Raw genomic sequence first — 16,739 nt, forward strand, 5'->3', positions numbered from 1 at the left:
CACATGGGCCAGGAGCAAGACAGGGAGGTTATTCCTCCTGCGGGGGGCATAATGGAGGCTCAGCTACCTGCCCAGGCCTGCAGATACCAGACTAGAAGCCTGGTCCTGGGGTCCAGCTGGTGATGGCCCCCACCCCGGTCCTACCCCTCACCTGAGCACAAAGAACTTCTGGTGGAGGGTGGTGCTCTGGAGCCAGGCATCGGCTGTTGGATGCAGAGGGTTGTAACCAGGTGCCAGACACTAGCCGTCCCAGCCCGCTGAGCATGTCAGTCCTTGCAGCTGAGCCCTGGGGCACAGGGGTGGTGCAGGGTTGGAGCGCCAGGGTCCCCGCTCTCCTCCACGCCTCACCAGCACCCTGTCTGTCAGCCACCGGCTCCCGCAGTGACGCTCCCAGGCCGGTGCAGGGGAGGGGCTGGAGCTGTGCCAGGTGACGCTCCTATATTGGCCCCTGGGGCCCCAGCACAGTGGCACCTGCTCCTCAGCCCCAGGAGAGTGAGATGTTGAGCACGTGGTTGGCAGCTACCCAGCGTAACCCCTTCCCATGGAGGGGTCGTGCCTCGAGGGTGGTATGTGCTTTCACACACAGGTATCTCTGCCTTCACTGTGTGTGCCAGTGTCTTCGTGTGCCTGTATGTGTGTGCCTGGGAGCACGCACATCTCTGTGCATGTGTGTCCCCTGCAGGGACATTAGGCACACGTGGACTCAATGCGGTGCCTAGGTTTGGTGCCGTGTGTGGCAGTGTTTCTGTCCTGTGGGTCCTGGAGCAGAGCCAGGCAGGAGTAGACACACAGCTGAGTACCAGGAGCAGGGAGGGCATGTGGGCACCAGGTGGGCAGCCTTGATGGTGGGGAGTGTGCCACAGCTGCTCTGGGGCCAGTCCACCAAGCAGACCTCCAAGGCTGAACAGGAGCGGTGACTACCGGGAGGGACTTCCCGACCTGCCTGCAGCCCGGGTTCAGCTGCCTGATGACCGCCATCTGCATTACGGGCCGCGTGTGCCCAGCCAGCCAGCGCCATGGCCACGCAGAGGCACTGACCCGAGCCTGGGGGCTGACAGCTGGAGGGATCGCTCTTGGCTCCTGCACAGGCCCCATGGGAGCCCAGGTTTTGGCTGAGGGTTCTACACAGTGAGGGATTTTTGGGGAGTGGGATGTCATACGGTGGTGGGGTCTTCTTGCTTCCAGGGCGGGAGACTCCCACAGTTCAGAGCGGGTGGGAGCAGGAAGCAGCCAGCAAGTACAGAAGGCCACCTGCTGGCCTGCCCACTGCAGGCTAAGCCTCCAGGGCAGCCCCAGGCCCAGGCCAGACAAATAACCACAGCAACAGAGCACCTGCTGGGCTGCAGAGCCACGGCCTGCCCGGCTCTTCCTTGCACTGCCTCCCTCAGTGAGTCGGCCTTGGCTCATGGCACAGCTTCCGTGCACCTTTCACAGAGGAAGAAACTCAGGCTCAGAGAGGCTGAGCAACTTGCCTGTGGCCACAGAGCAGTGAGTGGGAAGCGTGACCAGACCGGTGGCCAGGCTGAAAGCCTGTGTGTGCTGTCGGGGGGGCCTGCGGGTATGGGTGGAGGCGGGGCAGAAGGGGAAAGGTGGGACAGGGCTCAGCCAGGTGATGCGTCTGAGGTTGAAGGTTCAGCAAGTGTGAAAACGAGGAAGCAGGTGTGCTGGGATGGGGACTGGGGATGCTATCCCATCGCACCCTGGCCAGTTATGCAGGGTACACCACAGTAACCACCTGTTCGTCTGCGTTACCATTGTGGGCCCCTCCTGTTACAGATGAGGGGACCGACGCAGGGAGCAGGGACTGGACCTGGCCTCTACCGAGACCCTATGGTGTCTGTTTCTGGCTTCATCCCAGCTGAGACCCTGATGTGGTCACAGGTAGGTCCATCCCAGGAACCCCATGACAGGACCTGTGTCAACTGGTGAGAGGAAGGGTCTGGCCCAGCTGGGTGCAGGGACGTGGCATGTGACCTGACTGGTTGGTGGCCCAGGCGACAGCCCTCCCATGGCATTCTGACACGGTGGAAGGGCCTAAGGCCGGTGTGATGGTGGCCACGGGTAGTAGCTCTATGAGGGGCCCTGGTGAGACTAGTTGGATCCTCCCATGTGTTCGGTTGGGAGGGCCAGGGATCCTCCAGCTTTCCCCCAACCAGGGCAGGAGTGTACCCACCGCAGAGGGGTGCAGGTCAGCAGCCAGGACCTCGAGGTCAGTCCTGGGTCCTGCAGGAGGGCTTGGGACAGAGGTCTACCTGGTGCAGGAGTCTGGGCTCCCCTGTAACCCCCACATCAGAATTATTCATGGCTGTTCACAGGGTTAGTCACTGAGCCTTTATTCTAAGTCCTGGAGCCCTGTTGCGGCTGGAATGATGTGGGCGTTGTAGGGGACAGAGGAGGCGGGAGCTGGGCTGCCCTTGCTCCTAGGCTAAGGTCTCATAACCAGGGGCTGTGTGGGAGCCCCCCCCCCCCCCCCCCGCAGAGCACTTACATCAGGCCAGAAGGGATGGCCCCCACCCACCCCCATGTGTGATGATTAGGATGTGGGTGGAGGTGGGAGACCCACGGGCAGAGTTCGGCAGAAGCCAAGGCACAAAGCAGGACTGGCCAGGCAGGGGACCAGTCAGGGTTTGCAGGTGGAGGGGGCTCAGCCAAGCTGGGGTGATGGCAAGAGGGTCTGAACAGAGTAAGGAGCAAGGTGCTCTGGGGGTGGACGAGGGACCCAGCAAGGGCTGGCCCGGGCAACCCCTGGGCATGTCTACAAAACAGGCCCTGGGGGCAAAGCTCTGGAGGCAGAAGGTGCTTGGGGAGGATTGGCAGGCCTTGGTTCCCTTTGGGGGGGCTGGTCCTACCACCCTGAGTTCATCCTCCATAATCGTGGCTGCCTGGCTCCCCCTGCTGGACGTGGGTCCCTCTTCAGGTTTGGCTGCTACAGTCGGGGTGGGGTTTCAGTGCTCTGTGGCTGGGACACCTCCGCCTCTGGATAAGCTTAGGGTTCTGACCCGCAGTCCCCATCCACCTGGAGGTTCCAGTCTTCACCCAGACATCAGGCCCACACTCTCAGTTGTCTGGCTCCAGTGTCCACTCTGACAGCCACTGAAGATACGAGGCCCGCTGAGCCTCTGTCTCAGGGGGATGGGGCGGTGGGGGCCGGCCTGGCCTGGGCGGGTGCGTGGAGGGGCTGCAGGGCCCAGGGCCCCCTTCTGTGGGTTCAGGGTCATGGGCAGCCCGCAGGACTTGGACAAGCTGGTCCAGCGGCTGTACCAGGGTGTGAGGGCTCCAGCAGGCGTCAAGGGTGGGCACGAAAGGGTCTGGTGTACAGGCTTCCACACACTCGGCCTGCGTGGGTATCCGCAGGTAGAAGGCATGCAGCATCATGCGGAACGGTTGGTCCTCCTGGCCCGAGGCCTGCCCGTAGGTCAGGTCCCCCACAATGGGGTGGCTGAGGGCACTGCAGTGTACACGCAGCTGGTGCGTCCGGCCTGTGTGGGGAGAAAGGGCCAGTGAGGCAGGGGTGCCACTCCACGATCACCACCCACCGTTCATGTCACTGTCCCCAGCTGCCAACTCAGTGGCACATGCAATAACCCCTCCTGCTTCCTGCTACAGATGAGGACAGAAGAGCTTAGAAGGGAAGTCAACTTCTGGGGTCACCTCTGGCAAAGGCAGGGCCAGGGTGGCACTGGGTCCCTTGGCGAACTCAGGCCAGCCTTTCCACTGCCTTCACATCCAGACCAGCGAGACCCCCTCTAGGGCAAGAGCCGCAGGTTGCGGGGTTAAGTGTGTGGGAGAGAATCAGCTTTGCCAGCAATGTTTGGAGTGGCCCCCGTCTACTCTGCCTCTGTGCCTCAGTTTCCTTTCCTATCTAACCGGGACACTGCAGTGCACGGCTTGAGGAGATGCTGACACCAGGCACCACCACCCCGGGGGCAGGACACTGTCGGGGGCAGTGAGGAGCCTGGGGAGCTTCCTGGCCCCGCTCCTGAATGTACCTGTGAGGGGCTGCAGCAGCACCTTGGAGACGGGGTCACCCGCATAGAGCCCATGTTCCAGAACCACCAGCTCCGTGAGGCTTGGTTTTGGGTTCTCACAGCCTGTGGGCGGGGGCAGAGGGGGGGGGGAGGAAGAGAGGCTGTGAGGGTTGACTGGGTCAGCCCCAGGCCTCAGTTCACCTCAGCACAACGTCCCCTTAGATGAAACATGTCCCATGGCCCCTGCCTCCTTGCCCACTGTACCCTGGGTGCCCTCGATGCACATGGTGTGGGTCCGACCCTCTGTGCTGTTCCTGCCGATGGCATGGCTGATGGTTATCCGGCTCTCCTGGATGTGCCCCCGAACCTGCGGGTCAGGGGAGCCCACCTGAAACTCAGGGCCTGCTGACGTGGGGTGAGCACTGGAGCCCCCATGCCCCAGGCCTGGCCAGGCCTTACCAGCGCCAGGTAAGCCTTGGTGACCCGCCGCTCCTTGAAGCACTTGTAAGCACTGCCTGCAGCCGCTTTGTTTAGGGCCACGCAGAGTGCGCCGCTGGTGGAGAAATCCAGCTGGTGGCAGAACCTGGCACAGAGCAAAGGCACAGAAGAGGCTGGGTGAGGGGCGGCCACTTCCCCCCAGTGGAGGCTGCCTCGGGCTCCCTGTGCTGCACTCCCAGGTACCTGAACCCGTAGCAGGTGTCGGGGTCAGCCAGCTCGGGGAAGCGGTGCCGCAGCTGCTTTTGGAGGGTCAGGGTCTCCCTCCACGTCTTGCTATCAATGCGCACGTCCCAGTGCTTGTTCACCACCAGAAAGTCACGGCTCTGGTACACGATGGACAGGTTCTCCACGCTGCCTGGCTCCATGGTGGGGCCTGCAGGGCAAGCATGTGGTTCATGGGGTGACCAGCCCATGTCAGGGTCATGCCCAACTGGGGAAGACAACCCCTGCTCTCCAGAGCTCTGGGTGTGAAGCCACAAACGCTGTATATCAGGCAAACACATGCACCTACTATGTGCCTGCATCCACTGGGCTCCTGACTACTCTCACCCCTGAACCACGGAGGAGAGTGGCAACTGGGATGGGAGTGTGGTCAAGGTGAGGGGCGCCAGTGTTGCTTGGACGGGGCAGTCCCACAGTCCCGGCCGACCCAGGCCTTGGGAGAAACAGTTTTTCTCTCCAGCCCACTCCCACCGACCCTTGCCAACAGATCCGGAACCTTTTCCTGACTGGGGAGGGGGTCAAGGAGAGGGGCTGCTACGGTCCTCGCAGCCGGGGGCGGCACAGGTCAGCCGGGTGCAAGGGGGGGCGCTGGGTGCAGGGGTGGAGTTCACCCTCACCCCCCCACCCTCCATGCAGACACCCATTCCCTACCTCCCCTCCGCGGAAGCCCCCTACGTACGATGGCCAAGGGGTTCTGGGTGGATCCCGGCTGTGAGCCCGCCCCCGCCCACTCTGGAACCGACCTGCAGTCGGGCCGCGCCGTCCGGATCCCCGATGCCGCTGACCCTCCCCGATCCAGCTCCCGTGTCCCCGCACCTCGCGACCCACGACCCCGGGACTTTTCGTTCGGGCCACGGAACCACTTCTTTCCAGGTCCGGCCTGCCCGCAGAGCCCCGCCCACACCCGGCCACTCCCCGCCCACGCCCCCAGACGGGCAGCCGGGTGGACCAATAGCGAGCTCTTGGGACGTGCCTTTCGGACTCCAAGCCTTGACTCGGCCCCACCCTGCCTGCGCGCGCAGCCCCGCCCCCGCCCTGCCCTGCCTGCCGACCAATGGCTGAGCGCCGCCGGGCACGCCGACTGTACATTGGCGGCGCCGGGACGCTGGGGGCGGGAGCGGCGCGCGGCTGTGGCGCGGGAGCTTCGGAGCCGGCGGCGACTCCGGCGGGCTCGGCGGGTCCGCGTGGCCATGGAGGACTATGAGCGGGAGCTGCACGGCATCGAGGACGACTTCCACAGCCAGTTTGCGGACGAGCTCGAGGTGCTGGCGGAGCTGGAAGGTGGGCGCGGGTCCGGTCGCGGCCTTGTCACTTGTAGCTGGGCCGGGCCCCGGCCTGCCCCGGGAGTTCGGGAGGGCCGCTCGGGGACGGGGAGCGCAGGCTGCTCGGGGATGGGGGCGCGTCGGGGAGGGACGGCTGCCCTGAGGCGGTTGCTGTGCATCTTCTCTCCCAGCAGGGACAGAGGCCCTGTCACCCTGCAGGCACAGGGTCCGGCCGTCGTTTGAGGAGGCCATTGCTGGAGGGGACGCTGCGGCGCCCTGTTCTCCAGATGGACCCTCAGGGAACCGCAGGGGTGCCAGGAGGAGGCAGCTGGACACCGACGCCGAGAGGGACAGACTCCTCCTGAGTACGTCCGTCGTGGCCCCCACAGGGGTGGGAGGCAAGGCGGGGGAAGCACCCTGTTTCTTCCCAGAGTGTGTGTTTCCCCAGCTCCCAGGGTCAAGCGGCCCAGGCTGGAGGCGGTCAAGAGGCTGAACTTCGGGCAGGATGAGATGGAAGAGCTACAGCTTCCCGACTCCCCTCCTCGGGACATCACCCCCCCACCGAGTCCTGAGGTCCCCGCTGAGCTGTGGGGCGAGGGGTGTGTGGCTTGCGTGTCCTAGAGTCTTGGAATCGGAAGGGTCTCGTTTTTTTCAGACCAGGTCCCAAGGCCTGGGGCTGTGGGCCTGTGGGAGGGTGGGCAGCAGAGGGTGAACCTGGGCTCCTTGCCTCAGGGTAACAGGAAGCAAAGTGCAAGACAGCCTGGCCCTTTCTCAGGACTGCGGACCCTGGTGCTGACCTGGGGCTCAAACGGGCCTCGCCAGCCCCTCGCAATCCGGTCCTGAGGCGACCCCCTGTCCTGGAGGACTACGTCAACGTGACCTCCACGGGCGGTGACCGGGCCTTTCTGGTGCTACGGGCTGACCCCGTGGGCACTGGGGTGCAGGTGGGTGCTGTGTGGCCATGGGGGGGCGGGGTGTCTAGGCTGGCCACAGCCTCCCTGTGTGGTTGGCAGGCTTGGCACAGCCTCCCTGTGTGGTTGGCAGGCTTGGCACAGCCCAGGAAATCATCCATAGGAGGACTCTGGGGCCTCCTCAGGAAGTTCACTGGGCTTCCAGTCATCTGTTCAGGAGGGACTCTTCCTCTCTTTCCCTTCTCCCCCCTCCGCTTTTCTCCTCCTCCTTCCTAGAGCTGCCCCCTTCCTAGTGGCTTTTCCTCTTCCAGTCCTTAGTTAGAGAGGGGACTCCTCCGTCTCTAGGCTGATGCTGGGGGATGCTACCTAGGCCTCTCAGCATTGTTGGGAGGGGTCGTGGGTAACCCCATGACCTAGGAGGGTGTCCAGAGGTGACTACTGCTCTCTCCCCCACAGAGCCCTTCCTTGGGCACCCACTGGCGTGGACATGGCCGCCTGGACCTGCTGGGTGTGTCTTTCACTTCTCTGAAGGAGCAGGTTGACAGTGAGGTGGGTCTGCTGGGGTTTGCTGGGAGGAGGGGGGTAGCTCTGGGGCGACTGGCTGTCTGAGCCATCCTGATCCCAACCCCTGTTGTGCACAGCGGCGGCAGCGGTTGCTCGAAGAGGCCCAGCGGCTCTCAGATACACTGCACAGGTGCTGTAGTGGGCCCTTTTGCTCCTGGAACCTTCAGCAGTTCTTGAACTACTGACCCCCAGCCTGAATTCTGGGCAGGGAGTAATCCCTGCTGGGGTGAAGGCCGGGCAGCTCAGGGCCCAATGCTCTTCAGCCTCAGGACAGAGGAGATGGAGGAGGAGGCCCCTGAGGAGGTGCCGGCCGACCGCCAAGAAGACTCCCAGCACAGCCTCTGGGTGGATGAGTTTGCGCCCCGGCACTACACGGAGCTGCTCAGTGACGATGTGAGGCCTTGCACTTGCTCACGTGTGCCGGGCTTTCTTACCAGGAGGGGGGAATTCAGGACCCAGCCGAATAACGTATCACCAGCTCACAGACCTGTTGGAAGGGAAAGCAGGGCTCTGGTGTGCCTTGCTGAGTTGTAGATGGGGAAACTGAGGCAAGTACAGGGCCGGCATGCTGCTGGTCACCTCTGATGTGGGCTGAGGATCCAGAGCACCCCGTGTCTGTAGCCTTTGCTTCCTTTCCTCTCAGCAACTGATGCCCCTGGGTGGGGTGCCCCTGGGGCTCCTGGAGGGGTCAGGGCCAGGGCTATGGGAATGGAGGCCCCTGTGTGAGCCTCACTGCCGCTCACCAGTAGGATGAGTGGGGGTCACTTGTTACTCAGCCTCAGCATCCCTGTGTGTGTCCTCGGACAGCATGAGGGGCAGGACTGGGAGTCCTTGGCACTGGTGGTCCTCCCAGGCAATACCTCCCTTCCCACAGTTCACCAACCGCTGCCTCCTCAAGTGGCTGAAGCTGTGGGACCTGGTGGTGTTCGGCCGAGAGAGGCCGGCCCGGAAGCCCAGGCCCAGTGTGGAGCCGGCCCGGGCTGGCAAGGAGGCCACAGCTTCCAGCAAGTGGAAAAGCCACGAGCAGGTGTTGGAGGAGATGCTCGAGGCTGAGCTGGACCTGAGCCGGCGGCCCCGGCAGAAAGTGAGCCCCACCTCTGTGCACTGCATGTATCTCTGAGCCCAGGGGTTGTACTCACTGGCTGGTGCCTTTGTACCTCTGGGGACCACAAGGCATGCACGGTGTGCTCCTCAGCATGGCTGAGGGCATGATGACGTGTTGGTGTGGGGAGTCAGTGATGTGAATGGGAGTCGGTTGGTCTAATGACTTAGGTAAGGTCAGTGTCCCTCAAGGGGCCCAGTACCTCCCGAAGGATATTGTGGTAGACAGTGAGTGGTTTTGAGGGGTCAGTCATGTCAGTAACGGCTGTGGCCCTGTCAGGTCTCCCCATCACTGTCTTTATTCAGGGTTTTCTCTCATTCTGAAGTGCTCCTTCTGAGCCTTGGGCATGCTGGGGTTCTCATTTGATGACTAGGTGGGTGTGGGGTGATAAGGACATTCCCTGGCACCAAGCCTCATGGGACAGGATTAGCAGCCTTGGTGGTTGGGTCAGATGCTCCCCAACGTGGTGCAGGTTGCAGCCTGTCTTTATGTCTTGGTTGCAGGTAGCGTTGCTATGTGGACCCCCTGGGCTGGGCAAGACCACTCTGGCCCACGTGATCGCAAGGCATGCTGGGTACTGTGTGGTGGAAATGAATGCAAGGTGAGTGGGAGGGAAGGCCTGACCTCTGGGCCTCTTGTCTGTCCTGATATGTCTGGTTGAATCTGGGTCACTGGGTCCTGGGGGCATTGGGATTTGGAGCAGTCATGTCGCAGGGTAGCCTCGAGGTGTAAGTGTAGCAGCTTGGCCCTGGGAGATCATCCTGCCAGCGACACCGGCTGCTGCCCTGGCCGAGGCCACAGCTGCCCTGATGGCCCCTCCCCTGCTTTATGGTTACAGTGACGACCGCAGCCCTGAGGCCTTCCGCACGCACATTGAGGCGGCCACGCAGATGGAGTCGGTGCTGGGCATTGGTGGGAAGCCCAACTGCCTGGTTATCGATGAGATTGATGGGGCCCCCACGGTGGGCCTCCTGGGTGCCTGGCCAGTGGGTGGGTGGGTGGCAATCTGGGCTGTGGCTCATTGCACCCACTGCATGTCCCCCCAGGCTGCCATCAACGTGCTCCTCAGCATCATTGACCGCAAGGGCCCGAAGGAGGCAGAGCTGGGGGGCCGGGCCATGTTGGCGGGTGAGGGGCGGCGGCCGCGGGCAGAGGGGGGTCTCTTGATGAGGCCAGTCATCTGCATCTGTAATGACCAGTGAGTAGGGTGGGGCAGGGTTTTGAAGGTGAGGGCCTGAGGGTGCTCCACTGGGCGGGGTCCACAGGAGGGCTGAGGGCCCCTGGGATGGCACATGGTAGCCCCACCTGGCCACCCAGTGGATTTGAGGCTGGGATTTGGATGAGGGTTTGCCCCCACACCCTGTGCCCATCCTGCAGGTTCGCGCCCTCTCTCCGGCAGCTGAAGCAGCAGGCTTTCCTGCTCCACTTCCCACCTACACTCCCCTCCAGACTCATACAGCGGCTGCAGGAGGTCAGTGGGGGTGTGGAGGTGGGGCATAGGGCTGGGGCTGCATGGCTGACGACAGGGTGGGGGGACGTGACTCCTGTCATGGTCTCATTTGCCCCTCCCCACCTCTCTACACCCCTCCCCACCACTCTACACCCCTCCCCACCACTCTACACCCCTCCCCTCTGCCATCCAGGGCACTACCCCCTCTGCCACGTTGGGGGTGTTCCCTTGTCCCCACTCCCTTCTCCCCATCCCAGGTCCTGGGGTGAGGGTGACTGGATCACTTTGATCTCTGGTGGTGGGTGGTCCCTAGTGGGGACCGAGTTCAGTTTACAGTATCTATAGTTTTGTCTCCTGTAGGATGAGAGCAGCTACTCACCTGTTTCTAGGGAGGAGGTGGCTACAGGGTGGAACTCAGAGAGGGGAGGGGGTGGATACCCATGCTCTTGCCTCCTGCAGATCTCCCTACGGCAGGGCCTGCAGGCCGACCCGGGTGCCCTGGCAGCCCTCTGTGAGAAGACAGACAATGATATCCGAGCCTGCATCAACACCCTGCAGGTGGGCGGGGAGGAAGCTGGCTGTGGGGGGGTGGGACAGGGGGCAGCTGCCTCTCAACCCCACACCCTGTGTCCAGTTCCTGCACGGGCGAGGCCAGCGGGAGCTGAGTGTTCAGGCCGTGCAGACCACACGAGTCGGCCTCAAGGACCAGCGCAGGGGGCTCTTCTCTGTGTGGCAGGAGGTCTTCCAGCTGCCCCGGGCCCAGAGGTAGATGGGGTGGCAGAAGGAGGGGCGGGCCAGGCTCAGCCTGGATATCTGTGGTGCCCCCGCCCTGGACCTAAACCCTGCGTGTGCAGCCGGTCCCCACTTTTGCCAACAGAAACCAAGGCTGCTTGAGCCCTGCTTTCAAGGCTGTGCCTCAGCCTCCCTCACTGCCGCCTCCTTGGGGCTGCCTCGAGTCGGGAGGGCTGCCTTGAGTCGGGAGGGTGCTGCCAACAGGAATAAAGTGGGTGGGGGCTCCACTCCAGCTTCAGCAACCCTCTGCAGGCGACGTGTGGGCCAGGACCCAACTCTGCCTACCCACAAGCTCCTGCTGGGCGATGGGCTCATGGGGTTGGGGCACCAGGCTGCCGAGGCACCCCTGACCATGGCTGCACAGCGGTTCTACCATATCCTGCACGTGGCTGCCTCCTCGGGCGAGCATGAGAAGGTAGTCCAGGTAACTACACTCTACCTGAACCTTTTTTCCAGGGCGCCGTGTTGGGGGTGTTCCCTTGTCCCCAGACAATGAACAGGAGACAGTTCAGATAGTGCCAAGCTCTAGAAGAAGCAGGTGGGATGGGAATGAGGTGGGGCAGACGGCATCAGAGAGGCCTCGGGATATGAGCAGCACAGAGGGCCCGAGGAGAGGCTGGCTGGTGCTAGGAGGGGGATGGCCACCAGCATGGCAGTGGGCTGGGTGTGGGGATGGGGATCGTTTTGATTGATGGGATCACTGGCTATCAGTTGGGAACCAATGTGCAGTGTGGCAGCAGCAGGGGAGCCTGATCCAGTGGCTGGAGGGGGGCTTGATTCTGGACACGAGCTGTGGGAGTGGGGATGTGGATTAGAGAGCAGGTAGGGATTTTGGCCTGAGCAGGTGGCAGAGATGCACCCCCAACCTTGAAAGCCCGGCCTAAGCTGTCTCCCTAACTAAGCCTCTTTGGGTTAGTGGTTAGGGATCTGTGCAAATCCAGAAACGCCTGGTTGCAGAGGGCAGAGCAAGTGCGGGAGGGGATGGGACATCTACATAGAAGGAGAGTAGGGGCTCTGCCCTCAATTCTGGTGGACAGGCTCCCTTTAGGGAGGGGTGGAGGTCGGGGGTTCTCTCCTGCACATCCCAGGATCTTGGTCAAACCAGAGTGGGGACAGCAGATGGGCCTTCCTGGCACCCTCTCAGGGCCATGTGGCCACTCACTGGTGCTTGGTGCTATCCTGAGTCCCCGGACTTGGCAGGGCAGATGGGCAGTGAAGGGTCCCTTGTGCTGTGGGGGGAGGGGGGCGGTCATGATGCTGGAGGGACTCAGACCCACTACTCACAGGGCCTGTTTGACAACTTCCTGCGGCTGCGGCTGCGGGACTCCAGCCTGGGCACCGTGTGTACAGCCCTCGACTGGCTAGCCTTTGAGGACATGCTGGGCCAGGCCGCCCACCACAGCCAGAGCTTCCAGTTGCTGCGCTACCAGCCCTTCCTGCTTGTGGCCTTCCACTTGCTGTTCGCCTCCAGCCACGTGCCTAGGATCGCCTTCCCGAGTAGCCAGCAGGAGGTGTGCCCTGCACCCTGCCCCTTGCCCCTTGCCCCTGTCTAGGCCGGGCCTGGGATCCTAGGGGGTCCTGGCTGACCTGGTTCTGGTTTACCCTCCACCCCAGGCCCAGAACCGGACAAGTCAGGTGCAGAACCTGATCCAGACACTGGTGTCCGGTATTGCTCCGGCCACTCGCAACCAAACAGCGCCCCAGGCCCTCGTCCTGGACACCCTCTGCCTGCTCCTGGACATCCTCGTGCCTAAGCTTCGCCCTGTGAGTGCCTCACCCAGAAGGAGGGTGCGGCTTCTGGCTGGACTGGGTTCCTGGCTGTGCTCAGTGTCCCTACCTGTTGCCCACCTGCCCGCAGGTGAGCACGCAGCTGTACAGCACCCGTGAGAAGCTGCAGTTGAGCAGCCTTGTGGGCACCATGCTTGCCTACAGCCTAACCTACCGCCAGGAGCACACGCCCGACGGGCAGTATGTCTACAGGCTGGAGCCGTGAGTCTGCAGCACCCGGAATGAGGGTAGTGGGGGGCTGGGCCGGGAGTGGGAAAGCATGGCCTTGGTGAGGCGTGTGAGACTCAGTTTCCCCATTTGTCAGAGGTGGGCGGGAGTGTCGGTTCTAGCTCGGCTCCTGCCCACATGTGACTGAAGTGGGCCCCCAGGTTGGGCATAGATAGCCCCAGGACCTGAGGCTTTTACTACAGACCCTCTGCCCCAGTGTTCCCCAGGAGCCCACCAGAGGTCCTCGAGCTCCCTAGGGCTGTGCCCCTGTCCTGAGATGGCTGTGGGGATGGAGCGCGGGCCCTAGGGTCCTGCTGCCCAGTCAGGGCCCCGGTGTCTGGGATGCAGGTGTTTCTCTGTGCCGATGGCAAGGAGGCAGTAATGGCGGTTTCTGAGCACGAAGCCCAGCCTGAGCCCCAGCCCTGCCATGTTGTCTGATTCCCTCCCTTTGTAGCCCTAGGGAGGTCTCTGTCCTGCAGCTTTCTCATTCTGGCATTTGGAGTCATTGTGGTGGGGTGCCCCCTGCTGCTGTCACCACTGAGCAGGTGCCCAGCTGTCTTGCCCCCTTCCCCCCCCCCCCCCCCCCCCGAGCAGGAACTTGGAGGAGGTCTGCCGCTTCCCCGAACTGCCTGCCCGAAAGCCCCTCACCTACCAGGCCAAGCAGCTTATTGCCCGTGAGATCGAAGTGGAGAAGATGCGGCGGGCAGAGGCCTTGGCCCGAGATGGGGACAGCCCGCAGGTGAGCCCACCTCTGGCTTGGGGCAGAGCAGGGCCTCATAGGATGGAGACTGCCCTTGGGATGGCCCTGCCCAGTCAGCTCTCATCACATCCACTTCCTGCAGGTGGATGGCAGTCCCCCCAAGGCCAAGGGCCCACAGGGGACTACTGGGGGGAAAGGGGCACAGCCACCCACCCCACGCGGCCATGAGCAGCGGCTGGAGCGCATCCTGAAGAGAGCAGCCCTGGAGGACCAGGTTTGGGGGCTGGAAGGGGGCATGGGGGTGGGACTGTGTAACCTTGGTACAGGCTGGTTCTAAGCTCTGAGGGACTCTCCTAAATGTCCAATTCCCTGCTGCTCAGCAGGGTAGGGCTTCACCTGGGCTCAGTTTCCCACTTGGGCAGGAGGCTGGGTTCTGTTGGCACCTCCTGCCCTGGCCCTGACGGACCAGGCAGCTGTGAGGGTGGTAAGGGGCAGAGGGGACACTTGCTGAGTAGGTCAGCACAGGATGAGGGGAGGGGGCTGGGAGAGGTGCCTACTCCTCAGCCGTGGGCCACGGTTCAGAGGTGCCATGAGACCCATCCTCCTGGGGAGAGTTTTTCCCTCATGGCAGGGAGTGTCCTGGATGTGCCTGTCCTCATGAATCTGACCGCCCACCCTCTGCAGACCGAGAGGGATTTCTTCGGCCGTGTGGTCGTCAGGAGAGCAGCAGCCCTGAGCGCAGGTGTGCGTGGGGTGGGAGCTGTGGAGGGAGGGGCTGGGGTCGGGCAGAGGATCAACCCTGTGGTCCCCACAGAGGACACAGCCCCTGAGACTGACGCGGTTGAGCAGCGCATGGGCACGGCGGTGGGCAGGAGCCATGTCTGGTTCCGCTTCAAGGAGGGCGTCTCCAACGCTGTGCGACGCAACCTGCACATCAGGGACCTGCTGTAGCTGGGTCACACCAGACACCCAGGGTTATGCCAGATGCACGTCCCACTCCTCCGTGGTACCCCAGATCCATGCTGGATGCTCTGATTTACACCGGATGCCCCAGAATCCACACCAGATACCCCAATGTTCATGACTGACATCCAGGCCTACACCAGCACCCCAAGGTCATGCTGGATGTCCTCAGATCCACACTGGACACCTTGGTGTTGCTTTCTCTGTTATTTTTTATTTCAATTTTGAGAGTACATTTATTAAAGCTGGGGACAATGACAAGGAATGGCTTAGGACTTCAGAAGCAGCAGGAGGGAGCCTAGGCAGGGCTGCTTGGCTCACTGAGAGCTAAGTGACAGAGGTGAGCAAAGGCCCAGCTGCTGCCAGCTCACTGCAAAGTCCAGGACAAGCGGGCCTTGGGGACAGGTTCAGGGGTTAGCCCCTGGCCGTGGTTCCCCTGGCTGTGAGTCTCCTGGGGCCCCTTAGGTTAGGAGGAGGAGGGGGAGGGGAAGTCTTTATAAAAGTCACACCTTCACAGAGTTGTCCTCTTCACAAAGGCATGAGCCTGGGGCTGTGGGGTCACAGGATGGCACACTTGCCTTTCTCCACCCACGGGTTGTTCTTCATGAGGTCAGGGTTCAGGAAGGGGTCTTTGGGGATCCCATCCTCGATCCACTTGAGGAGCCTGTGGGTGGGGAGATTGGGGTGAACAGGTGGGCACCTTGCCCCTCAAGTGCTGCTCAGTGTTACACATGAGGGTCTGATCTTAGCTTATGCAAATGAGCACAGGGCAGGGAAATGAGATGCAAATCAACAGCTGGCCCTGGGTGGGGTGAGGCTGAGGCTCTGGGGTCCTGGGGACTCACTCAGGGATGCTCTTGGATGACATCTCCCTTTTGAAGGCCAGCTGGTACTTGAGGCTCTCAACCTCCTTCTTCATCTGGGGCACGTCCCACTCCTCCATGCCGTCGGGGGCTTCGGAAGTGGCCAGCCTGGGGCTGGAGGACACGAAGAGGCAATAGAGATTCCAGCCTGCAATAGCCCCCAGATAGTCCCTCCTGCCGATGAGACCCCACATGAAAGGAGGGACCCTGTCCTTGCACACTGACAATCCACTGCCTGGGGAGGTCCCTAGGGGCTGCTTCCCCAGATCCACACAGGCAGTACTGGGGTGCAGGGCCTAGATCTGAGGCTCCACTAATGAGGTTCCATTAGACTGCCCTGCCCCAGGGGCTAATTAACTGCAGAGGAAACTTTCCACCCTTAGCTCTGCGTCCCCACCCAATCAAAGCCTCACCACGGCTGGGCCTCAGGGTTGGAGACATGGGGCACTGTCCCTGCTGGGAGATAACAGGACCGGCACACCGCAAAGACAGGTTCCCAAGAGCCCACAGCAACCCCGCCCCCCTTTGGGGCCTGCTTCCCACTCCTGGTTGCAGAGGTGTAGCCCAGACCATGTAAAGGGCAGGACCCTGCCTGTGCCTTCCCCTGCTTTGCATGGACAAAGCCCCCGCTGAGGGCACGTGAATCCTGGGGCTAGGAGGATTTGACTGCATTTTGCATCTCTGGCTGGGGGTTGGGGTGCTGAGGATCTTGGAGGTCAGAGGCTGTCCAGTAGGTCAGGACTCAGAACAGCTGCAGCCTCCCGCTGCCCAGTGTCTCCCCTGGAACTTGGCAAACATCGTGGCCCAGTTTCTGCTTGTGAACCAACTGGCAAAGTCACACAGGTTGAGACCTCTCAGGAGATCCAGCAGTTGGGGGCACATGAGGGCAAGTTGCTCTGTAAGCCCCACCCAGTTCACTCCAGGGGCTCAGGGAGTCCCTTGTTGCCCCTACTCACCCCCCCCCTCCCCCGCCACTACCCCATCACTGAGGCTGGGAGCCAAGGGACTGGCTTTCTTGACTTTGGGAGGGTGGGCAGGTGGTCCGCAGGCTGACAGGAGTATGACCCTGTGGCCTCAGGCTGTCTCCATGGAGACGGAAGTGTGTGTGTGTGTGTGTGTGTGTGTGTGTGGCGGTGGGAGGGGGTGGAGGGTGGGTCTGGTCCTTGTGGTCGTTCGGGAGAGTGCACAGACTGGGAGGGGCTTGTGGGGTGGTCAGCCAGGAGTGAGGATGAGAGCCCAGGGGAGCAGGGTATCTCTGAGGAACAGTCAAGGAGGGGTTTGCAGGCTCCTCTCCCAGAGACCCCAAGTTCCAGCACCCCAACCCCCCACAGCAGGCTCTCACGCAGACAGACATGGGCATCCCCATCGTGGGACTGCAGTGGCCCTGTCCACAGCCCCCTCCTCCGTCTGGCCCTACCTGTGTGAAGCCGCTGCTGAGCCCGGCCTCAG

General features: G+C 62.5%; 3 protein-coding genes across 5 annotated transcripts; 1 reads left to right on the forward strand and 2 right to left on the reverse strand.

Moving 5' to 3' along the window:
* Positions 1–2,496: 2,496 nt before the first annotated feature.
* RPUSD1 (RNA pseudouridine synthase domain containing 1) lies at positions 2,497–5,571 on the reverse strand. 3 transcript variants are annotated; one of them, XM_028134113.2, is made up of 6 exons: positions 5,432–5,571; positions 4,650–4,839; positions 4,428–4,551; positions 4,233–4,335; positions 3,990–4,091; positions 2,497–3,479 (listed from the first exon to the last, which is right to left on the reverse strand). In XM_028134113.2, exons 2-6 carry the CDS (start codon positions 4,829–4,831, stop codon positions 3,058–3,060), a joined length of 933 nt encoding a protein of 310 aa, XP_027989914.2. In that variant the 5' UTR covers positions 4,832–4,839; positions 5,432–5,571; the 3' UTR covers positions 2,497–3,057. The 3 variants fall into 3 exon arrangements, with proteins under 3 accessions (XP_027989914.2, XP_008155864.2, XP_054570195.1); XM_008157642.3 differs by having other exon boundaries at positions 5,505–5,541; XM_054714220.1 differs by lacking the exon at positions 5,432–5,571 and adding an exon at positions 5,368–5,411.
* Positions 5,572–5,824: 253 nt separating this feature from the next.
* On the forward strand, positions 5,825–14,688 carry CHTF18 (chromosome transmission fidelity factor 18). Its single transcript, XM_028134111.2, has 22 exons — positions 5,825–5,969; positions 6,142–6,315; positions 6,399–6,549; positions 6,726–6,894; positions 7,318–7,410; positions 7,503–7,555; positions 7,689–7,818; positions 8,300–8,509; positions 9,031–9,128; positions 9,366–9,489; positions 9,574–9,725; positions 9,905–9,998; positions 10,437–10,535; positions 10,612–10,742; positions 11,022–11,193; positions 12,056–12,280; positions 12,384–12,533; positions 12,628–12,758; positions 13,359–13,503; positions 13,607–13,738; positions 14,149–14,206; positions 14,279–14,688. Exons 1-22 carry the CDS (start codon positions 5,879–5,881, stop codon positions 14,413–14,415), a joined length of 2,919 nt encoding a protein of 972 aa, XP_027989912.2. The 5' UTR covers positions 5,825–5,878; the 3' UTR covers positions 14,416–14,688.
* A 297-nt stretch (positions 14,689–14,985) lies between these two features.
* On the reverse strand, positions 14,986–15,409 carry GNG13 (G protein subunit gamma 13). Its single transcript, XM_008157641.3, has 2 exons — positions 15,273–15,409; positions 14,986–15,091 (listed from the first exon to the last, which is right to left on the reverse strand). The coding sequence occupies exons 1-2, from the start codon at positions 15,368–15,370 to the stop codon at positions 14,986–14,988; spliced, it is 204 nt and encodes a 67-aa protein (XP_008155863.1). The 5' UTR covers positions 15,371–15,409.
* Between the last annotated feature and the right edge of the window lie 1,330 nt (positions 15,410–16,739).

Source organism: Eptesicus fuscus, chromosome 4 (genome assembly GCF_027574615.1).
Source record: "Eptesicus fuscus isolate TK198812 chromosome 4, DD_ASM_mEF_20220401, whole genome shotgun sequence".
NCBI lineage: Eukaryota > Metazoa > Chordata > Mammalia > Chiroptera > Vespertilionidae > Eptesicus > Eptesicus fuscus.